Below are 25,075 nucleotides of genomic sequence, written 5' to 3'. Positions count from 1 at the left end.
AATGTGAATGTACTGAAACATTACTGAACTCAATGTTTATTTGAAGCAATGCTTTTTTACATAGCCAATATTTCCTTATTTTATTGAATAAAATAATTAAAAAATTCTGAATTTGCATATATCTGCAAAATTTAACGTTCACTTAATACACTAAAAAGAGGTTGTGATGGTAAATGTTAAGTGTATTTTACTAAGTTAAAAAAATTATTAATAATTTCAAAATGGCAACAGCATAACCTTAAACCAAGGCTGGGCCCTTCTAACATGGGGCTTTGTCATAAACTGCAGGGCAGCGTGCCCATGAAGCTGGCCCTGACCCCATGCTGTTGTTATGCTTTTAGAGTACTCACCACTGCTTGTCCGTACGGGGGATGTCCTCCCATTAAACTGTGAACTCTTTCAAAACAGTTTGATTCATTTTACATTCCTGCATCATCACACATATATTTGATGCTAGAAGGTATGTATTATGTCCTTTCAAATTAATTCATATTATAAATGAAAAATTATAGACAAATTATGTTTCATTAAAAAAAAAAACTTACAAGCATTCATAAATGAGGTTAATATATAACTAGCAGATACAGAACGTCTCCAGAAATACTTTCTGCTGCCTCTCCCTGCAGCATATTTAATGTCCTTTTCTACTGAGCTTCTGTGTTTCCTTTTCTTCATAGTTCTCTACGTTAGGGATGAAGAAGGAATACGATATGTATGCTAGTCATATAACATGCATATGGTAAAGTCTCAATAACATGTATATGGTAAAGCCCTTATTCCTCTGCTGTTTGGAGTAAGATTTCAACCATAAGATTCCTCTTTGGTATTGCCTAACGTGGCCGAGGGAAGGCACTGGTGACCTGAAGAAACTCGGCTCTCAGTCTAACTACTATAACTCTTATTTGTTCCCAGGTTGACTCTCACTGAGACTGAATTAATTTCGTGTTGATCACTGGTCCGTAAAACAGTGATAAATTAAACGATTGGTAAATACAATGACTTTCAAAGAGAGAGCAGGGTTAGGAATCCCATTTTCCATTTGAGGATTACTACAGAATTTCGTTTCTGAAAAGAGATCACAGATTAATTTAGCCAAGAGCTGATAGTCAACTAAAAAAAGAAAAACTTTGGTGGAAGTCATCCAACTTGTCCTAGATTACCCAGCATTTATTGGCAGTTTTGAGAGTCTGGGGAGAAATTTATTAAAAGAGTTATTTGAGGACAATAGTTCAGACAATGCACTACAGGGTTAATACAGTTTTAACCTTGGTTCTGCAAGGACAGTGTTTTTTCATTACTTAGTTTATAGGTCTTTTCCATATAAATGATGCTGCCACATACTGAATTTTGGATAAATGAAGAGTCACTGTATCATTAGCTTAGAGGTTATTAAACACTTAGCATTTTCATTTCCTCAAGCATAAGTATCTTTGATATATTTTTGTTTTATAAGATACTGTCTTGTTTTCTTCTCTTAAATCTTTCCCTTAATTAAAATAAAATCCCTTTATATCAGTACATGTCTTCCTTCTAGATTAATTTTTCCAAGGTAATTTATATTTGTGAATATTTAGATCTATAGTTTAATCTTACTCCTTCCTTTATCTTTCTAGGACTAGTGGTAATGTTTGATTACAAATTTAGAAAAACCACATAACTGAAGTAACACTTGTTCCCTATGACTTGCTCAAGTTCCAAATAATTTATTCTTAGAGATTAATTTTATTTGTGCTCTTTCATTCTTTTAAAAACAAATCATTCTTTCAACCCAACTAACCACTCCAATTTCTTCACTTTTGCCTCATAAAAGTACAGAAAGTATATTAAAAGGCTACTGCCTGGCTATTGCCAAAAAGCGGTAGGACATTTAGACAGTAGTTTTCAAGTTTAATTCTATTATCCAATTAAAAGAATTTAGTAAACAAACAATCGGACAATATGTGTAAATGTAATATCCAGCCTTTATTGAATAATTGATGCTTTTGAACTGTGGTGTTGGAGAGGACTCTTGAGAGTCCCTTGGACTGCAAGGAGATCAAACCAGTCAATTCTAAAGGAAATCAGTCCTGAATATTCATTGGAAGGACTGATGCTGAAGCTGAAGTTCCAATTCTTTGGCCACCTGATGTGAAGAACTGACTCAATGGAAAAGATCCTGATGCTGGGAAAGATTGAAGGCAGGAAGAGAAGGGGACAACAGAGGACGAGATGGCTGGATGGCATCACCGACTTGACAGACATGAGTTTGAGCAAGCTCCAGGAGTTGGTGATGGGCAGGGAAGCCTGGCATGCTGCAGTCCATGGGGTCGCAATGAGTCGGAAATGACTGAGTGACTGAACTGACTGACTAAATACTCAGACTACCCAGGTAATGTTTAGATAAAGTCTATTACTCTGGTCCATACTATAAAAAATACTACCGTTCATATCTTGAAATAGCAATTTTTAACCTTTTTTAGGTTTCAGGAAAGTTCCATTAAAGGCATGGCATAGGTATATAATTTTTCTCTTATAATTTCTGAAGTTTTAAAGAGATAGGAGGTCTCTAGATTAAGAACCCCGGCTCCAAAGAATAAACAAAAACAAACTAATTTGGCTCTTTCAACAAAGCAAACGCCATTCCACTTTAATAGCTTTACAGGGGCTTCCCAGGTGGGGCTAATGGTAAAGAACTCACTTGTCAATGCAGAAGATGTAACGGTGGTGGGTTTGATTCCTGCAGGAGACACCAGGGACATGGGTTCAATCCCTGGGTTGGGAAGAATTCTTGCCTGGAGAATCCCATGGACAGAGGGGCCTGGTAGGCTACAGGGCCTAGGGCTGCAGAGTCAGACACAATGAAGTGACTTAGCACGCACACATAAAATACCTCAGTGACACCTCAGTGATCAGCTGCTTGTAGTCAATCTCATCCACTACCTGTGAGCTTTGCTCAAGCCTCCGATGTGAAATCTCAAGTTGTCCCTCAGCAGAGAGATACCCAGAGAGTCATCCTCTCGGAAGTTCTATCCCCAGTCCTTTCTGTCCTAGTTTGAGGTCTGATGGACCTTGCAGTGATGGACTCAAAAGGATCTCACTGTCCTCATACACAGCCCAAATATGATCCCCGGTGGTTCGGCTCTATACAGATTAAAACACATGGCTAATTTGTTCCAGAACTACTATCCATGTCAATACCTTGAAAATATTTTGCAAGTTTAACCCCAAAGGCAGTATGAAAGCCCTCTTCCAAACGAAAGAAGCTAGTCTAATTCTCAGGGAGAAGAGAGAGTTGTGACTACATATCTGGAGCTGAGGATTCCATTCCCCAAAACCACTCTCTCACCAGCAGAATTGCTTGGTACTGGGCAAAGCGATTCAAGTTCAAGATAAGGTTTACATTTCTAATACCCTGAATAAAGTACTCCAGGGCCTTAAATACACTTTAAGGGAATTCCCTTGTGGCCTAGAGGTTAAGAAACTGTCTTGAAATCCAGGGGATGTGGGTTTGATCCCTGGTAAGGGAACTAAGATCCCATAAGCCTCAGAGCAACTGAGCCCGTGTGCAGCAACTACTGGGCCTGAGTGCTCTGGAGCCTGTGGGCCACATCTAGAGAGTGAGTCCACAGGCCAAACAGAAAGATGGCGCGGTGAAAATCCCACCTGCCCACAGCTAAGACCTGACACAACCAAAGGAATAAATAAATATTTTAAAAACAATAAATTCATTTTATGTTGGAAGAGACTGTGGAGGGGGAGCAGGAAGGGAGGTAAGACGCTGGATGCAAACAGAGGTACCAAGGACAAATGTGGCATACGTCCCCAACTACCAGTTTTATCCAGGAAAAGCACTGCAAGAAACAGCTCATGAGCTGACAATCTTTACTCACTGCAGGAACTGTGCTGGCAACAGCAGATAGAGTGAAGATGAGAAACTTTCAGAATACAACACTCTATTAACTGATGGGGAATTCAAGTCCCAGCAGCAGAAACTTACAGATCCTTTGCAAGTTAACTTAAAATAACAACGGAATGGACAGCTGAACATGTGATAGATACTAAAACTGAAGAGCATAGAGGAGTTTTAATTCCCTTCTGTGGGGGTGGGGGGCGGAATTATCAATAAAAGATAGGATTTAACTTGCGTTTGTAAGGGTATGAAGAATTTCACCAGGTGGGGAGGTGGTGGAAGGGAGGAGGTACTTCTGGCAAGGGGAATGTAAGAGCGAGGCTCATGGAAAATCACTGAAGGCTGAGAGAAAACCTGGGTGGATTCTGGTCTTTGGAGAAGGTGGAGGGTTGCCTCTGAACAATATTACTTCCCACTTGTGTCTTTATGGAGGCATATTATTTCCAACTCTTTTGAGATGAAACACAAATTATTAAACTTAAAATGTCAGAGATTTCAAATTCTTGATAAAAAATGAATTTAGAGTACAGTTGATTTAAAATTATTATTCGAAGTTAAAGTTCAGCTGCTGTTACAGAGACTAAATAGACAAAGAAACTCATTCCACTTGCTATCAGGCAGCAACTGACAACTTGATGATACCCTGTGGTTAAAGTCAGCCAAGAATTTGATTTCACCATTTTTCTTAATTTATATGCCTTCAAATGGACTACTATACTATTAAATTAAAAATCTGATGAAGATCATGTTTTGGGATTGCAAGCGGATTCTTTACCGTCTAAGACACCAGGGAAGCGAAGCCCATAAGACACCAGTTTCACGTATTTGAATACAAGACTTCTGCAGTTCCAGGGCATGTCCACTAGAGGCCTGTGAAGAGCTTCTTTCCCCGAACTCAACCATAACCAAAAAGGCTAGATTTAATACCAGAAGTATTGATCAAGTACCAGTAAGACAAAGATGGAATTGATAGATAATCTCAACAATAAGCACCTTAGTGGTGGATAAAATAATCAAAATGTAACCCTCTTTAAAAACTCCAGGATACTGAATTGTAAAACTTAGAAAACTCCTAATGCGGAACTGGAAAAGCAGAGTTAAAAGAGGTAGGGTTTGGAAGTCTTCACTAACAGTTCCAGAAGGCCAGCAGGCCCTGGCCAGCTCTGACGAGGTGGCCATAGGCACCGAGCAGTGAATCAGCCATTATAATAACTGCCAGGGCCCTGTAGGGGCTTCTGAGGAAAGAGGGCTTTCAGATCTTCAAACACACACCACATACAAAAGGCATGCGACAAGACAGGGGGCAGGTTCCCGGGTGGGAAAGCGTCTGGGAAAGTAAACAAAGTAGTGATTTAAGACAGATGGGCCAGGCAGGGGCTTCCTAAACAGTGACTCCAAGGGAGCAAACAGAGGAAGACATGAGCGATGGTGAGAACACCGAGAGGCAGACTGAAACAGGCCGCTGGCTTCAGGGGAGAGGGGGCCACTTCAGGCAAAAAGCACACAGAAGGTACTCAACGCTGGAGGACGGCAGCGCGGCTGAGCGCGCGCGGCGAAGGTGACTGGGAAGGGTGGAATGCCTCGCGACAGGCCCCTTACCGACCCGGCAAACTCAAACCAGAGCTTCACGTCACGTGTCAGAAAACACAAACAAGACAACCAGCCATACCACACATACGTGCACGTGCACACACACACGCACTTCTATTTACAGAAATGGCTTGTTTTTCACAAGGTTTGGTTAATTAACAATCAGGAAAGAGTTGCACAGGGTTTGAAGAAAGAACCCTTTGTTCGGAAAAACCTGTGAAAATATTCCCTCAGCAGCTTGTAACTTTCCCTACAGATCGCCCCGGCCCTGAGGACAGGCCCAGGTGCTGGAGGCCCCTGTGATCCCACACAGAGCACACATTCAAAGGCAGCAGCGCTCTTTGTTGTCCCCTAGGAGTTAAGCCTTAATGGGTTTACAATTCGCCGGCTTTTTTGGAGAGCAGCTTGGCGGTTGCTGCCTGCTGCCAGAAATGGAGCTGAGACAAGGCCTGGTGAATCCCACAGCTGTTGTGGCCGCTCTGTTGCAGGGAAGAGCAGTTGCCCGGGGCATTTCAGAGACGTGCAAGAACGCGGGGAGACTTCATGAACCCTGGAAGGGAATCTGCAAGCGCGGTGAGCAGATGGTCAGTCCACATGGTGGAGGAAGGATTTCGGAGCTGTGGTTCCTCACTGAAGACCATGGCAAACGGTGATTTGCCGAGTCTTCGATAAATCCTTTGTGGGGAAAAGTATTCAACTATAATGTAATACGGCTAGTTAGCTTCATACTGTCACAGTCCTGACTTCTAAACCTCAACAATCACAGTTTAGACAGGAACAAGCTAGTCCATCTTACCTTGGTTGAAAAGAAAAATAGGTATGGCACTTCTGTTGGAAATAGGGCAGCTATTCATCCTGGTCCACGGGTTTCGGGAGATGCCTGCCTGAACCAAGCCTCCTCCATTACTTCCTCCAGCCCTAACTTTAGGAAAATCTTCATCTTAAACTGAGACACATGGATGGTGGCACAATACTGAACGATTCTGAGAGTGGTGACTTCATGATCTTTTGCAAGCTGTACTCACTTTGTTTTCTTTCCCCATCATCCTTCTGATCAAAGGCTGCTTTTTGATACATGGAATTCTCTTTTGCTGAAATCTCAACCTATTTCCTGTTATCCTCCTGTTGACTCATCCAAGAATCACATGATCTCTCCTAAAATGCTATTTATTTAGTCCATTATGAGACCCAGGGTCAGTCTTTACTCATTTTGTATCTGAATGACTTGTTTCTTCAGGTCAAGCAAAATACTCTTTCTGTAAGTACATCCCTGAGAAGCATCAGCTAGATACCACAGAGGAGATGAGGACCGCAAACTGTGAGATGCTACAAATCTGACGAAGGAAACAGAAGCACTGGGGAGAGAATTCTAATACCTGAGAAGGGCTAAGACTGAGGTGTAATCAGAAAGGTGTGGCCATATAAGGAAGACAGAAAATAATCTTTAACTCCTACTGTAGAGATTGGGACATTAGTTTTAAAGGAGATAGAATTTAAGATGGCCATATATAGGGTGATCTATCACTCCAGTCTTGGGTCGCACGAAATCCTTCAATTGAACACCCAACAATTAGAACTTACAGTTTATCTCAAGGGTGAGACAAGGTGAGGGCCAGTCTCAATAGCAGTGGGCAGATTGCCCCAGCCCTGGAGGTGCGCACTCAGTGGCCATCGGAGCATGAGGCCTTGGGGAATGGGGTGATGTCCTGTCAGGCAGGACGGCAGGTGCCCACCTCTCATTGTGCACCTATTTTGTGTCCAGAACATTGCACAAGGCTCTGTGGAGACAAGGCTCGGGGCCTGGCACACAGCGGAGGCTGTGTGGCTCTCTCTAGACTGGACATATAGCTTTAGACTGGACATAAAGCCCTATAGCTTTACAATGGACCCCTGTAATGCACACAGGCTGATTTGCCCAGGCCAGCATTGCTACCCTGCAGGCATATGGGTTTTGAAAGCTCTGCGCTAAGAGTAAGGAATTGAAGGAGAAGCAGATTTGGGGAGTTGATAAGATGCTGTGGACCCTGAGTATCACCTTGAGTCGATGGTATCTAAAAAACTTACAGTGTGCGGTTACATTTATTAGCTCACTGTCGAGCTTGACACAGACCCACGAGGTAAGAAACTTAAAGTTTGAAGATGTCCTTGGTCACACGGCTGTAAGTAGCAAAGCTGGGATTCACACTACAGATTGCTCTTTCTAGGACCAGTGGCATTTCTCTAACTTTTTAAGTTGACTGAGTTTTATCTAAAATTTGAGTTGAACAACCAACTGATTCAATGTCATCTGAATGTGTATACCCTGTTCAGTCATCTAGTGGCTGGATAGTATGTCAGATCACACGGACTCCAGGACCGACTGAAAAAGCAGTCACTCAATTTACAACCACTCGTCACCTCTGTTTTCCTCTAGAACCTTACAGTCATACTCAGGAAACCCCAGTAATGTAGATCAAGTGCTTAACCTATGAGGCACTGTGGATGAGACAAAGATATGTTGAGTTACACTGATATACCCATGTGACTTAAAACTATGTCTCCATAGAAACCTTTGCTTGGCTGGCTGTATCTGAAAAGATTCTCTTTAAGTACCTGGCGTGGGCCCCCTCTGAAGCAGTGATTCGATCAAGCAGAAGTGGAACATCTACTCCCAAGATGTAGGACTTTGACTATTACCTGCTGCTTTTGGTTTAAAATGATTTTTTTTCCCTGTCATTTTGTCCTCAAGGGGCTTTAAATTTTGTTCTTCTAAGAAGATGCTCCTGAGGACACCAGCCCTGGTTATTGTCAAAGGTACCTGCCTATCTTCCTCTCTCTATAGTTCCATGGCTTCGAACTCATCACACTGTCTTCCCTCTTTCCTTCAAATGCTTTAGAAACTCACACCCCCAAACACTTGCATGACTGGCTGTGGATTTCTTGTTAGTCAAACAGGACTGCTTGCTATGAACACACTTCCAAGGTTTTTGAGAAAATTAATTATGAAGCTTGAGGGAATCTGAAGTGAAAAAACAGGCCAGTTTCTTTTCTTTTTCTGATGTGGATCATTTTTAAAGTCTTTATTGAATTTGTTACAATATTATTTCTGTTTTATGTTTTCTTCTTGTTTTTTTGTTTTTTTTTTTTGCTGTGAGGCATGTGGGATCCTAGCTCCCTAACCAGAGACTGAATCCCCATCCCCTGCACTGGAAGGTGAAGTCTTAACCACTGGACTGCCAAGGAAGTCCCAGGCCAGTTTCTTATGACTTATCGTTTAAGGAAAGCTAAGATACTGTGATTTCAGCTTTCTGTCTCCACCAAATTAAGCTCTTTTTAGTCTAAGGTAAGTCACCTAATCTGATATATCAGTTCCTGTGTGTAAAGTGAAGACAGTAATCTTTACCTAGCTCACTTGGACTGCTCAGTTTAATTATGACTGAAAAATGGCTTAAAAAAAAAACAAACTCCTTTGTAAATGTGCCATAACAACAATTGCACATAATTTTAAGTAATTTTAATTTCAAAATTTACAACTCTTTTTGCGGTATCTTTATTCATTCATTCATTCATTTTCTGATTCCTTCCCAACCCAATTCTGCTTTTAGAAATAAAAATAAATAAATAATAGTAAATTTGTATGTAATTTTCTTCATTTCCTGCTTTCCAACATTTTAAGAATATTAAAGATTGTCAAAAATTAAGAAAGAGCTCAGAAAAAGATCACCTGCCTTGTGATCTCTGCGTCATCAGTACGATGACTCTCAAAGTTCAGTCTTCAAACCAGCAGCAGCAGCACTTAAGACCCAGCTCCCATGGTGTCCCTGGAGGTGCCCTGGGGCACCGCAGTAAACGCACAGGGGAATCTCGAAATATTCTAACATTTCAAGGGACTCACAGCAATGCCAGGCATCTATCAGACACAGAAAACTAGTAGTTCAAGGTAGCTGACAAGGGCAACATGAGCTCATGTCAACATTCCTTTCCAGGAGGCCACCGTTTGCGAAGCTGGGTTTTCGACAGCTGCTGTGATAAAAAGCAAGTTCCTTGTTGAAAATCAATGTGGAATAGAGAATGTGGTGGTGACATCCAAACTGATTCCAAGGTGTGAGAAGCTGTGCAGTCTCCATGAGTGCACACATCCCATTATTAACTAGTTGTGGTTATTAATAATGAAATTTAAAAAAAATTATTTTTTCCAATTTAAGGGTATTGTTTTTTTTAATGCCTAAGTTGTTAAGACATAAATACTTTTTAAGTTGTTGGAACTGTGAGGTATTTCTTTCCTCCTAGAAACAGAGCTGCCCCATAGGTCTGGCAGCCCAACCTACGGGCACAGTGTTTTGAGAGAACCATGGACCAAGAAGATTTGAGAACTTGCTATAAATGCAAATTCTTAGGCCCCACCTCAGGCTCACTGACTCAGAAACTGTGGGGGTGGGGGGAAACCATCTGTGGTTTAACCAGGCCTCCTCATGATTCTAGTGCACACTCAAATGTGAGAACCACCATGGCAGGGCATGTTCTAAAAGCAAAGTTATGTGGTAGGGCCTGTGGATGTTCAGTTTGCAAAATAATAATACAACAATCTCAGTTTGCATGAAAAAGTACAGAAATGGCCCAGATGGGGCAAACAAAACAAAATAAAAACCCAACATAAACCAACCTGCATAAAGACACACACACACACACACACTGGCGTCTGGATATATACATGTGTGCTCAGTCATGTCTGACTCTTTGCAGCCCCATGAACTGTAGCCCACCAGGTCCCTCTGTCCATGGGACTCTCTGTGCCAGAATACTGGAGTGGGTTGCCATTTCCTCCTCCAGGGGATCTTCCCAACCCAAGGATTGAACCCGTGTCTCCTGCATTGGCAGGTGGATTCTAAATCACTGAGCCACCTGGAAACCTGCCTATAATCTTTCTGCTAGTCTATAATTTTAAAATAATGAAAACTTGCTGAATTGTGAATAATCTGTGGTGTTCTAGAGAGTACACAATGCCTTTTGATTCTTGAAAACCGAATCATTTTATCACTGAGTGTTTCTGATTGTTGAGAATGAATCATACTGCTTCCTTCAGAGGACAAGATCTAAGGCTAGCCTTAAAGCCATGATCCAAAGTTCTTGACAGGAATTTGATTTTCATTCTCCTCTGCCTTAATAACACCCTCCAGGGCACACCTCACACAAGCTGTCAGCATTTCTGTGGAGAGGAGTAAGGAAGAATGAGAAGCGAGGAGACCACTGGGGATGGTGAAAACACACGGCTGTTGGTGTGTTAGAGGTTTGAGTAAAACCTCCTTCACTGAGGAGCAGATCTCAGTATTTCATCCCAGTTAATCCCATTAAGCCTTTGTACATATGCAGAGATTTCCCAACTTTTGAGTACTAAAGCAGGAGCTTTCTGCAACAATCTTCCTTGGGAGCTCCCCTACTTCCTTAGCAAGATGCCCGCTGAATGTTAAGCAGAGGAAGAAAGCTGTCCGGAGAGTGCAGGAGAAGAGAACCTTTGTTAACTTGAATCCTCTTGTGTTGGAGTCATTTCGCTGTCTGACTTTGAGGGGATAGAAAGCAAGCCCCATCAAGGATCAGCTGGGCCTCCATCCCTCGATCCCAGCGCCTCCTGCTCACAGTAGCAGCCCGACAGATATCTTCAGCATTCTTACACAATGTGTTGATTTTTAGGAATTAATTTATCACTATCTTCTGAGGTCAGCACAAACTCATTTGCTTCTCCCAAATAGTTCAGTCTCCTCTTCAAAGTTTAACGCTTTTTGACCACTATTTCATAACAGAAATCCTTTCCTCCCTTGGATATGCTCTTATTAAATTAGCCTTCATTTTCTCAGCTTGGTTCTTCCTTCTCCCTCTTCGCATGCATATGCTTCTCATGGATGCATAACCTCTTCTCTTTCATTCCAACACCAGCCTTTACAGCCTCATCCACACTGAGGAATTCAGCTTTCTCCATTTGCTGATGACATCCAGACCCATCTCAACACTCTGGACTTCTCTTGAAACTCCACCTTTGTCTTCTTTACAAGTCCCAGATTTCCAACTACTACCTGATTATTGAATTCACCCAGAACCAAACTAAATTCATTCTCTTTCCCGGGAATTAGATCTGTCCTCTCGACAAACTCAGGATTCTTAATGGAACCGGCACTCTTAGCTAACTAGGTAAGAAAAGAGAAATGCAGGAAAACATCCTGTAATCCGTGTTTTTCCTTAGCCTTCACTTTCAATGCATTCATTAATTCAAAAAACATCTGTATATTGAGTAGCTGCCAGATGAAGGCACTGGGTCAGTGCTGGACATTGAAGACTTAGTCTTTCCTTTCTAGAAGGTAAATACATCTTGTTTCTTAATATCTTATTCCTCCTTTCTGTTCCCACCATTAACAAAGTTTGGAGTAGCCTCCCTTTCCATTGGGACTATTTCGATTGACTCTTGTTTTGATTTTCCTGTTTCCAGAATCTTCTCCAAGTAGCCCTATACCTTGGTGCTAGATAAATTTTCCTAGGTCGTAGCACTCATATCAGTGTGATCCTTTCATCAAAAACTTCCAATTTTCCCTTAACCTCTCCACCCCTGCAAAGCCCACTTGAATACCCTTGTCAAATTTTTCTAGGGAAAAACCTGTTACCATCTCTTCTGATACTCTGGAAAACACTGTATCTTCTCTGAAAAGATTTTTGCCTTTAAAATAAACTCACTGGGCTGAAAAAGAGTCTTTTGTGACCCAAAATAAAATGAAACTTCCTGTCTGGCAAAAAAAGAAAAAAAAACATCAGAGTATTCCAGACTCAGAACTGCTTGAATACCAATGACAGTTTTCTCACAAAATGAGATAGATCAGATTATGTCTTTCAGAAACATATCTTATGTAAACCAAACAGAGTAATTAATCACTAGTAATTACAAACATACCAGTAGAAAGTGGAAATGCATTTTGAGACTAGCTCTTCCACTGACTAGTTGTGGGTGACCCTGGATTACTTCCAGCTTGGATAGTCTAAGACCCTGTTTAAAATTGCATTCAGTTTTCTTTGATTCACTTATACACAGATACAGCACCACAAAAAGCCCTAGGAATTCACCAGTGAACACAACAGACACAACTAAGCTTCCTCGGAATTTTTCTTTGTTGGTCCAACTCCTGGCTAGTTTCAAAGACAAAGTCAGATGGTAAAACTGAAGATTTGCCTTGAGACTAAAGATTCATTTTTCCTGAGGCACTATAACAGACTAAGATTGGCTTTCCAAGAGATTAAAAACGGGGTCAAGTGAGGTGAAAGATTTGGGGAAAACAAATACTCAGCTCCCTAAAGATAAAGTGAGTGATAAAAAAATTTGCATTGGAAGAAGAGCAAAATTCATCTTCTTTTGGTTTGTCTAGTAAGGACCAGAATAGTGGTTTTGAATTTTGAGATTCCAGGACTTTTATTTGTTTATTTTTTTGCCATGAGGGAGAAAGGTTCAGTTTTAGGAATTAAAAAACAGTGGAAAATCCATGAGCTCTAGGGTGAGAGAACCTGACTTGAAGATCCGGTTCTATTATTCAGTAGTTGTGGAACACTGAGAAAGTCACTTATCATCCTTGGGCTTGAGTTGATTAATTTGTGGCAATAATAATAATAACATATAAGTTCACATTATGAGTCAAGTGTTACTCTAAGCACTTTACACACATTATCTCTTTAATTCTGTGAAAGTCCAATGAGGAAGGATGACTTTTTTATGTGGTTAAAAAAAAAAGCACACAACATTAAATTTACAATCTTAACCATTTTTAAGTGTACAGTATTTTTAGTGTTATCTATACAAACATTGCTGTACAATAGATCTCTAGAACATTTTCATCTTGCAGAACTGAAACTCTTTACTTTTTAACAACTCCTCATCTCCTCTTCCTCTAGGTCCTGAAATCGACATTCTACTTTCTGTTTCTATGAGTTTGACTCTAGGTGCCTCACATACATGGAATCATACAGTCTTTATCTTTCTATAACTGGCTTATTTCACTTGGTATAATGTCTTCAGGGTTCATCTATTTTGTACCATATGACAAGATTTCCTTTTATAAAACAGAATAGTATTCCTCTCTATGTATGTGTCACATTTTCTTTATCTTTTCACCTGTTGGTGAACATTTAGTTTGTTTTTTTCACCTCTTCGCTATTGTGAATAATGGTGCAATGAACATGGGTGTGCAAGTATCTCCTGGAGATCCATTTTCAGTTCTTTTGGTTATATGTGAAGAAGTAGAATTGCTAGATCATATGGTAATAATATTTTAATTTTTTGAGGAAATGCCATACTATTTTCCATAGCAGCTGCACTGTTTTACATCCCACTCACAGTGCATAAGTGTTCCAATTTCTCTAAATCCTTACCAACACTTGTTATTTTTTATTTTATTGTTTTGATAATGGTTATCTTAATAGGTTCAAGGTGATAATATCTCATTTTGGTTTTAACATGAAGTTCCCTGATGATTAGTGCTGTTGAGCATTTTTCCATATGCTGATTGGACATGTGTATATCTTCTTTGGAGAAATGTCTATTCAAGTCCTTTGTCACTTTTTAATCCTGTGGGTTATTTGTTTTGTTTTGTAGTTGAGTAGTAGGAGTTTTTGATATATTTTGGATATATAGCCCAGAACATTTTACTGTTGGTTCTATGGGGAAATGTTCCTCATTTGAATCCACTCATTTATAAACTTACTTGTTAGTAAACTGATGATAATTTATCCTAAGATGCAACATGTCACTTCATAAAAGCAGATCAGACAGAAAAGACAGAACAGTGAGAACTCAGACAGAACATAATCATCATTTTCATTTACATCCTTGCAGGGACACTTACGAAAAAAAAAAAAAAATCTCTCTTGAATGCAAAAGACAGCAGATGTGCTTCTAGAGTCTTGTGTTCCGGGAAGAGAATGACTTTCAGCCATAATTGAATCATTTGGGGCCACACTCTGTGGGCACCCTAAGGTGATTATGCTCAGAATGGAGGCTTTCAGAATGTCATTTAGCAAAAGAAAACATGGCTGGATACCAGTAATAAACTAATGCCCTTGAGCTACTCATTTTTTATTGCAACCTAATTGAAACGTACAAATTGCATAATGCTCCCTGCTTGTGAGAGGAGCAGAACTGAAATTCAGATGATTGATTCTGAAATTTAGCCACTAAGATAAGGTTTCTTCTTCAACAGAAAATATGTCAGTGATCTAATTTCCAAGCAGCCAAGATAAGTGGAACTGTCATTCTGTCCTCCGATTGGAAAGGTTCTTTGTCTTCCACATGAAAAGAAAACTGCACAGATACATTTTTGTTCCTAAAATAGATTTCTTTTCCTTCTTTCATTCATTCATTTTTTAAAAAGTTATTTAAAGAATAGATTAAATTAACTGTGTTAAACTCAAGGGGCCAGATTCTACGTTTAAAAGCACACTTGTGGTTACTGCATGCAGCAGAAGAGAGATATGGCCTAAGGATAGCAATTACATTTTATTTGCTATACAAGAGGGGATATTTGGAAGATGCAGGAAGGGGGAAGGGAAGGCCTATTATCCAGAGGAACAACACAAAGAGTAAACTCAAGCTTGGCAAATTCTTAAAAATTGTAATTTCTTTTGTGTGTATGTTGGTAGAAAGGATACTGTACTAGTAGACATAAAGGCTTTGTCTTTCTTCTGAAGCAGAAGAGAATAAATCCGGTTACAATTTAAGACACAGCATCAACACGAATCAAGAGGAAGTGACTGAAGACAAATAAGTGTCTGTCTTATTTCACAAAAGAGAAATACAGAGGAGTTATCGTGCTAGCATTGGATAAAACATGACCTGTTCATTCACTTTGTACCTAATGCACCCAGAAACGCGCACATGGATCCCTATTCAACATTGACTGGAATGTATCAGAGATCATGAGCTCCTTATGTTGTGTCTTTGTCTAAGTCTCTATGTCTATGAGCACAAAAGCATCTCCAAAACCTGCAGATTTATTTTAACAAATGCGTCTAAATCAGTTTTACACCTCAATCACCACCTTTTTTTTTTTTTTATTAAATTCTATTGAATACATATTTGTTGAGCATTTTCTGTGCATAATAGTGGGGCAGACAGGCTCAGCAAAGGATCCAAAGACAAAGTCTCAACCTTCACTCAGCTTATTAGACAAATAAGATAAAAATATTCATGACCATAAAAGAAAAACAGATAAGGGGAGAGAGAGAGAATGGAACATACAGTGGGATTTCAAAGATAAGAAAGATTATATCTGTTGGCAAGAGAATTAAGATTGCCTCATGGGAGAAGGGCCTCGAAGGATAGATAAAATTTTGATGAGCAATGATGAAATGATGGTGGTGTGGTTAGGCAGAGTTAGTTATAGATTGGTCCAATTTAAAGGAATGGCTGGGAAAAGGCCCAGAAGAGAAAGTGTATCGTGGCTGAAAATTTGGCTGGAGCTGAGATGCCAGGAGGCAGAAAATTAGAATGGAAGGAAGCTCGAAATGCAGAGTCCATCCATGCTCAAGTGAGCAGGCAACAGGACAACATGAGGCGTACTGTGCTCAGATGGTGAGTAAGCAGGTACAAATTCAACATGAAGCTTCTACAACCTTGTTTCTAAGACAATTACTCCACATGACCAGCATCTCTCTCACTTTTTGGAGCTAGTCTTTTCATAACATTTTCCCAAGGGACTCAAGTCTTTCCTGTTGGCTCAGTCAGTAAAGAATCCACCTGAAATGCAGGAGACACAGGTTCAATCAATCACTGGGTCCAGAAGATCCCCTGGAGAAGGCATTGGCTACTCACTTCAGTATTCTTGCCTGGAAAATCCCATGGACAGAGGAGCCTGGCGGGCTAGAGTCCATGGGGTTGCGAAGAGTTGAACACGACTTATTGACTAAATCACAGCCACCACCAAGGGACACAAACGTTCTACCATATATATAACAGTAAGTTGCCAAACTACATGATCCCAGTTATATACACAAAGGCTATATATTCCCTTACTAGTGAGCACAAGAGCCCTGATCCACACATTTTGTTGCCATCTCCCCAAAGGCATGTTTCTCAACACTGGTTGCATTATCACATAACCCGAGGTGCTTAAAAAATAATAATAGGCAACTCCAACTCTGATCACCCCAGCCAGTGGGCCCAGACACCCTAGGTATCAATAGCTTCCAGGTGATTTTGATGAGCTTACAGGGTTGGGAACCACTGACTGACGCAAAGGACTTTTCACTCCGGTTATTTACATGATATTCTGAGGGGTCCTGACATCACAGCACTTCAAGACCTGACAAGGCTAAAAAAAATTAATTTTGAATAAATAGACATATAGCATTTTAAACTTAGGTTTCTATTTTTAGAAATAAGTTTTGAGTTTCAAATGAGTCAGGGCTAAGGTCAGGAAGAAGAGGAAGATAGGGAAAAAAAGGAAGAAGAGAATGCAACAGTAAATTTTTCATGACAAAGGAATTGTTCAGTTCAGTTCAGTCATTCAGTCACATCTGACTCTTTACGACCCCATGGACAGCAGCACACCAGGCTTCCCTGGCCTTCACCAACTCTCAGAGCTTGGTCAAACTATGTCCATCGAGTCAGTGATGCCATCCAGCCATCTCATCCTCTGCTGACCCCTTCTCCTCCTGCCTTCAATCTTTCCCAGCATCAGGGTTTTTTTCAAGTGAGTCAGTTCTTCACATCAGGTGGCCAAAGGATTGGCGTTTCAGCTTCAGCATAAGTCCTTCCAATGAATATTCAGGACTGATTTCCTTTAGGATGGACTGGTTTGATCTTCTGCAGTCCAAGGGACTCTCAAGAGTTTTCTCAACACCACAGTTCAAAACCATCAATTCTTCGGAACTCGCTTTCTTTATAGTCCAAATCTCACATCCATACATGGCTACTGGAAAAACCATAGCCTTGCCTAGATGGACCTTTGTTGGCAAAGTAATGTCTCTGCTTTTTAATATGCTGTCTAGGTTGGTTGTAGCTTTTCTTCCAAGGAGCAAGCATCTTTTAATTTCATGGCTGCAGTCACCATCTGCAGTGATTTTGGAGCCCAAAAGAATAGTCTGCCATCTACTTGCCATTAGTGATGGGACTAGATGCCATAGATCTTTGTTTTTTGAATGTTGAGTTTTAAGCCAGCTTTTTTACTCACCTCTTTCACTTTCATCAAAAGGCTCTTTAGTTCTTCGCTTTCTGCCATAAGGGTTGTGCCATCTGCATATCTGAGGTTATTGATATTTCTCCCAGCAGTCGTGACTCTAGCTTGTGCATCATCCAGCCTGGCATTTTGAATGATGTACTCTACACAGAAGTTAAATAAGCAGTGTGATAATATACAACCTTGACGTATTCCTTTCCTGATTTGGAACCAGTCTGTTGTTCCATGTCTGGTTCTAACTGTTGCTTCTTGATCTGCATACAGATTTCTCAGGAGGCAGATAAGGTGGTCTGGTATTCCCATCTCTTGAAGAACTTCCCACAGTTTGTTATATGATACTAAAATTGAATGTCTATGACAATCCTGGGCATGTGAAAATGTGTTAGAGATTCATGCCCTTGTCTTCACACAATAAAACCCCTGACTTTGGTCTTTAGATATAGAATCATATCCTTTTGGGGTTAAGACTTGAATGGCAGGTTGGGAAGCAGGACCTCTGGCAAGAAGTACAGTGACCCCTATTCCACACTAATCTCACCCATTTCTCTGTTCCTCTTATTTTTTTTCTGTCTCTCTTGCTGCTTCTTCTCCTCCTCCTTCTTTGCATTCCTCTCTGCTTCTGCCTTTTCTTGGCCCTGTATTTTGTTCTCTCTTCTTCCTTCCCTTCTTCCTTCATCTCTCCAATCACTTCATTTCTTCCTCACCAATACCTACTTCCTTATTAACCCAGAACATCTTAATCACACAATATTTTAAATTATTAGTTGTATTTAATGAACTTGCTTGACGTTTCTTTGATTTTAGGGTGGGAAGTTGAACATATTATCTAGTTCTCTTTAAAATATTTTAAATAATACAATGTATTATTTTCTACTTTATACTTTCTACTAATAATTGAGGCAGTAGTTTCTGATAAAGAAGAAAACATGAAACAGAACTCCTTGTCCCCTTGTAAGATATTGCTGATAAAAGAGGAGAAATGAACACTACATTTCACAGGAAGCTATCACAAGGAAATGTGCTTCATGCAAATTCTTATGATAAAGGTTTGACATTCTACATGGCATTAACATGATGGCTAGTTTTATAAATTAAAATGAGAAAAACAAGTTGATAACAATATGACACCGTTCCCCAAATACAGGGAGGATTTAGGAGTAGGGAAATCAACACACACCCAGAGATTATCACCAGCCACAGACAGCTGTCAATGAATTTCAGTCTCAACAAAACACATTATCAAATGACAGCCTGGTTGACCAAAGAGAAATCACAACACCATTCCATACAAATTCTTGACCTTATATATTCATTTTGTCATTGTTTTTCTGTCTGTAATGGATTTCTTAAAATGAAGTCAATCTATGCCCAGGATTTCTTAAGAATGAATCTCAAAAAACATTTCTTCCAAAAATCCTTCCTCGACCTTCCCCCTATTTTCTTTCAATGATTTATTTTCTTGGGGTTTCCTTAGCCGCCTACAATGTGCCAGGCACTTTGCTGGTCAGTTTCCCAACTTCATTTCTAATTGCTGTAACAACCTTGTGATACAGACATTTGCAGCACCAATTTATAAATGAAAGAATTAAAGCTCGAAGATGTGAAGCAAACTGTCTGTATCACAATGAACACAAGCAGAGCTGGTATCCAAACTCATATGTTTAATTCTGATGCGCATGTTCTTTCCACTTCCTGTACCAGTCTCACATCTCTCTTCCCAATGCCATCATAAACTGATCATTTGTCATTGTAGTATTATCTTATTGTAACTTTGCATAGCCCAATTTTGTCTTCTCATTTAGACTAAAATAGTAAAAAAAATTTTTTTTTCTAGAAAGTCATATCCTGAACAGTATAAGCAGTAGATATTACTAGGCATTGTTAAGGAAAATCATCTGCTTCGGGATATCAATTACCCCCTGCCCCAGCTCATATATTTCAAGCTGAAAGTTCACTATTCACTGTCTAGTAATCAGTGTTGCCCATAAAACAGAAGAGTTCAGTAGAGAGTTAAGGATGTGACATGGAATTAACAACACTTGTTTTACAAATAAAGGTGGTACAGATAAAGCCTAAGACTGCATCCTTTTAAAACCATTGCTTCATATTTCTGGGATTCAAAACTCATCTGAAGCCTTTTGAAATCATGTCTTCCAATTCTGTATACATTTTGAGATAAACCTAAATAAAAACTTTAAACTTATTTCTATTTAATTTTGTCTAATATTTTTGACCCATTGTTCCATCCTGCTGAAATCTTTTTAAAATTCTTAGTCTGCTAATGAATACGCTTACCACCCTCCCCAGGAAGCCAGCAACCCTTGTGTATGTGCCAATTCCCTAGTCCCCATCCCTCTGGGCCCCTCAACCTGTACTCTGGAAGCACGTCTGTTATTACTCAGTAGACTGTCAGCTACATGAGGAAAAGGTTGTTGTCTGCCCTGTTCACTAGTGAATCCTGGGATCTAGCACAGGGCCTGGCATGGTGTGGAGGCTCAGTATGTTGTGAATACATGAATGAATAAATGGGGAAAATTTGGGAGGAAAGAAAGTGAAAGTGAAAGTCGCTCAGTTGTGTCTGACTATTTGCAATCCCAGGTACTGCAGAATCAATGGAATTCTCTAGGCCAGAATACTGAAGTGGGTAGCCTTTCCCTTCTCCAGGCGATCTTCCCAACCCAGGGATTAAACGCAGGTCTTCCGCATTGCAGGCGGATTCTTTACCAGCTGAGTCACAAGGGAAGCCCAAGAATACCGGAGTGAGTAGCTTATCCTTTCTCCAGTGGCTCTTCCCAACCCAGGAACTGAACCGGAGTCTCCTGCATTGCAGGCGATTCTTTACCAACTGGGCTATCAGGGAATCCCAATAGGGATAGGACTGAAGACAGAGAGGGAAGGAAGGCATCCTAGAGAAAGGAGAGAGGGGAGGACGGGTTCACGGAACAGCAAGATGTAGAGTTTGGAATCTAAGGTGCTTTAGTTACAAGTTATGTCATATCTCTGAGCCTCATATGTTTAACAGTAAAATGTCATAATAGCAACCTCATGAGACTGACCTGAGAATGAAAGGAGGTGTGTGTGTGTTGTGTGTGTGTGCTCAGTTGTGTCCAACTCTTTGAGACTCCATGGACCGTAGCTCGTCAGACTCTTCTGTCCATGGGATTTCCCAGGCAAGAATACTGGAGTGGGTTGCCATTTCCTTCTCCAGAGGATCTTCCTGACCCATGGATCAAACCTGCATCTCCTGCATCAGCATATAATGGCTCATTACCTCTGAGCCACCTGGGAAGCCTGAAAGGAAGTGGTGGTATGCAAATATCTAGTGTCCAGAGTGTGACCCACTGCAGGTTGACAGGCTACCCAGGTTTCCCTGGTTCTGCTATCAGGGCTGCTAGTGTGATCAAACAACAAGATTATGTGACTTTGAGCCCTCTCAGGCCCCTGGAGTCTTTGGGCCTTGTCCGCTTTGTTTTGCCTCTCTTTCTAAATGAATCACTTCATCAAAATGAAAGATCTACAAACACAGTATGCAAGGTTAGGATGATTCATCCAGCCCAGCTGTGGTCATCATGAGAAAACCCTGTGCCTTCAGGTCAGTTACAAAGACTGAATAGATGCTATTTGTGGAGTTTTTGGTTTCAGTGTCATTTATTTTTTATTTTCAGAGAGGAAGTACACAAGACATCATTATGTCAGCAATAGGCAAAAGGCTGGTAGACTCTTAATAAGTGGACATACATGTTTATGCTTCCCAAAGTTTCTCTGTCAAAAAGTCTAACTGGCTGTTGGTATCTCTAGGTTGGGTTATTTCTTCCCTTGATGGTAAGCTTAATAAAATACATTTTTCAGTTGTAGGTGGAATTTTGAAAGCCTGTTTCTGCAAACCTCAGATTTGGCACCTTATTTTGCTTGTCAAATAAGGTTTCTACTTCAAATAAATAAGTAACATCTAATCCTGGACACAGATTCAGAAGTCGTTTTCAAAATGGACCAACTATCAAAACCCTATCTCTGCAGATTTCTGATAAAGCCTAAAAATAAAAACAAATTGTATTCATCTTGAAAGGGTATAGCCATAATAATAATCACATATTAAATAAAGTATTCAGATCATTGCTATATTTAATATTTCCCATATGATACCTGGCCTTCCTAAAAAAGAAAATACCATCATCTCCTAATTCAATTTAGTCTGCTTAAATATATGATTTACCCAAGACTTTGAGCAGCTTTTATGTCTCAGAAGCTGCCCTTTATTTGGAATTCCCTGCCTTTAATCCCTTCTTGGTTGCCACACCCCCACGTACTGCCTATTTTTGACAAGGGGGTGATGAGAACATGGGTGAGGCTGGCTGGGGTGGCCTGAGGGCCTCAAGAGGCTCCTCCGGCAGCAGCGATAAAGGAACACTAGACATTCCATTAGGAACACGGAAATAGCTGCACAGCAGTCCCCTGTCATTTGTTTTAACCACACCGAGTGACTAAGAAGGTTTTCACTCTACAGGCTGTATTTAGTTCTCTCTTCCTCACATTTTTACATATACTAAACAGCTGGTTTCAGCTTTGAATAGTTCTCATTTCATAAATCCTAATGTTCAAGGTCTATACACAAGGATTCTAACATACTATTGGAGCTGCCAGGAGAAAACCAATTTTGTCACTGTAAAGAGTACTGACCTAGCAGGTATGTATGTGTCTCACTTGGATCACAGGTGACTTGTTCAAAATCAAACAATCAAAGATCTCATCCAGAAGAACAGTGTCTTTGACTTTTCCCACATTAAACGATTTAGCAATATTTTCATCTGAAAGTACTTTTCCAATTAAACTGGATTCCACACACGTCACAGAAGTTTACAGTCCTGCCAGCATGTGGTATGATTAGGATTGTAAAGGGCAGAAATGTGTTTCCTTTGCAGAGAGCACTGGAGACTGTTGGCTTAGAGAAGCAGGTCAGTGCCTGCCAACTTGTGCCCACTCTCCTCACTTAACAGAGGATCTGGCCCATCCTGTTCAAATTTCACATAACTATAGGGACACATAAAAAGGTCACCACCAAATAGTTTTTCCATGAAGCCTAGATCACAGTAGCTTATGGTATCTCTAAGAATCAAAAAAGAATCCTACCTTTATATTCCAGAGCACCGTATTTCTGCCCTGACCACCCCATCTCCACAGTCCTGCATATAGCATGGCTTCTGGGGTCTTAAGAAGATGACTGTGGACAACCTGCACTTCCTAATAGAGGTCTGAGACCCTAGTGGAAATATAGGTACCATATTTCTTTTTTATGCTACTATTCTTATCTCACTCCTCAACTTTCCAAATTAAAGATAGATTCTAACACAAAAATCATTTTTAAAAATACTTTAAGCTGACGGACAGCATAAACATGGTTGATCATGTCCCAGCTGGGTTAGAATGTTTCATCTGCAAAGAACAGAATTATCCCAATGAACATCCAGAGCTGAGGTGGAGTGCTAAATGAGTGCTCCGCCCACAACACGGGCCATGGGGCTTATCTGTGACCATGATGTTGAGCATGATGTTTGGATGTAACTGCAGTACTGGTGGGCAAGGAAGATGCTCTCCTGAAGGATGAGAGTGTGCGTCCAGCCATGAGGTCAGAGTGGTCTTCTCAGCCAGCTCTGCGGACAGGCAGCCTTGTGTGCTTCCTGGGGCCCCAGTTACGATCCACCAACATTGCAGATAAATTCTACTGATTTATGTCAAGTGTGTCTCTAATTTGTAAGCATATCATCAAACTCTGGAATGAAACTTTCAAAACAGTAATAATATAAAGATGATGTTTGGATTCCAACTAGACTGAAAGGAACAGAAATAAAGTTCTCTCTCCAGTGGAAATGAGTTTACTGAGTGATGAACAAAACACAAAGTGTTACTTGTTAACAGTAACTTGTTACTTGTCCTCAATGGAACTGCACACCCTGTCTAAGTGGGCTGCCACTGTGTGTGTTAGTCACTCAGTCATGTCCAACTCTTTGTGATCCTATAGACTGTAGCCCACAAGGCTCCTCTGTCCATGGGATTCTCCAGCCAAGAATACTGGAGTGGGTTGCCATTTCCTTCTCCAGGGGATCTCCCTGACCCAGGGATCGAATCCAGGTCTCCGGCATTGCAGGCAGATTCTTTACCATCTAAGCCACCTGGGAAGCCCCCCAGAGTTGCTGAGAAAGCACTAATTAGTGGCCCTTCTGCTTACATTCCCCCAAAATGACATTCATAATGATGGTCTACAAGTAACATAAGGTCCTTCATAATCACCAAAGAAACAGTACATATATTTGGGTCAATTTTTATATTGTTGCTGTTGTTCAGTCGCTCAGTTGTGTCTGACTCTGCGATCCCATGGACTGCAGCACACCAGGCATTCCTGTCCTTCACCATCTCCAGGAGTTTACTCAAACTCATGTCCATTGAGTCAGTGATGCCATCCAACCATCTCATCCTCCGTCCTCTCCTCCTGCCTTCAATCTTTCCCAGCATTAGGCTCTTTTCCAATGAGTCAGCTCTTCCCATCAGGTGGCCAAAGCATCAGTCCTTCAAATGAATATTTGAGGTTGATTTCCTTTAGGATGGACTGGCTTGATCTCCTTGCAGTCCAAGGGACTTTCAAGAGTCTTCTCCAACACCACAGTTCAAAAGCATCAATTCTTAGGCACGCAGCCTTCTTTATGGTCCAACTCTCACATCCGTACATGACTACTAGAAAATAGCTTTGACTATACAGACCTTTGTTGGCAAAGTAATATGTCTGTGTCTATATTTATATACTTATATATTTATTTTATTTAATTTTTACATTAAAATATAAATATATAAATACAGACATATAAGTTTGATTAACCTCATCTGATCACTTCTCAACTGTGTTAGTTAACTAGGCCTACAGTAATACTAAAGGAGCTGAACATACACTCAACAAAAGCAAAAGGATTAATTTTCAAAATTAATTTTCAAACCTGGTTTCAGGGAGTGCCAAGGTCTGCCTGTACCTCGGGCCTGTTGCCAGACCTGAGCTGTAACCGCTCTGCTGTTTGGACCTGAACAGGTGAGGGACCTAAGAAACTCCCCTGGGTGGATGATGTGTGTTTCATCAACGGTGCCCCTGCCTGTCCGGCCTCCCCAGGAAGGCTCCTGCTGGCCTGGGGAGGCGCCAAGGCTCCACTCAACAGCGCTTCCACTTGTCAACAGGTTTCTTACAGATCACTGCCAGTCACCTTGGCTCCATACGCTTCATCTATTAATACAGTTTACTTACATTCCTTCTGAACCCATTAACAGTTAAACCACTTTTTAAAAATGTAGGTAACATTTTCTCTTTCAGTTTTCTAAAACCTTCTACTTCTGTTCCCATGGTAACTGCAGCTTCCTATTTGAACTTTAAACCACT

At 40.6% G+C, this 25,075-nt stretch overlaps 1 protein-coding gene across 6 annotated transcripts in view; it reads right to left on the bottom strand.

Moving 5' to 3' along the window:
- STARD13 (StAR related lipid transfer domain containing 13) overlaps positions 1–25,075 on the bottom strand; it is a 224,781-nt gene that overhangs the window by 113,680 nt on the left and 86,026 nt on the right. The window contains exon 2 of one of the 6 annotated variants that reach the window (XM_061133704.1): positions 2,678–2,820. The exons of the other annotated variants lie outside the window; for them this stretch is intronic. Coding sequence (XP_060989687.1) covers positions 2,678–2,738 — 61 coding nt within the window. The 5' untranslated portion in view covers positions 2,739–2,820. The remainder of the gene's footprint in view (positions 1–2,677; positions 2,821–25,075) is intronic. 6 annotated transcript variants of the gene reach the window in all.

The sequence above is a fragment of the Dama dama genome, chromosome 30, assembly GCF_033118175.1.
Source record: "Dama dama isolate Ldn47 chromosome 30, ASM3311817v1, whole genome shotgun sequence".
NCBI lineage: Eukaryota > Metazoa > Chordata > Mammalia > Artiodactyla > Cervidae > Dama > Dama dama.
The sequence above is the reverse complement of the archived record's forward strand: the minus strand, read 5'-3'. Positions and strand labels throughout refer to the sequence as shown.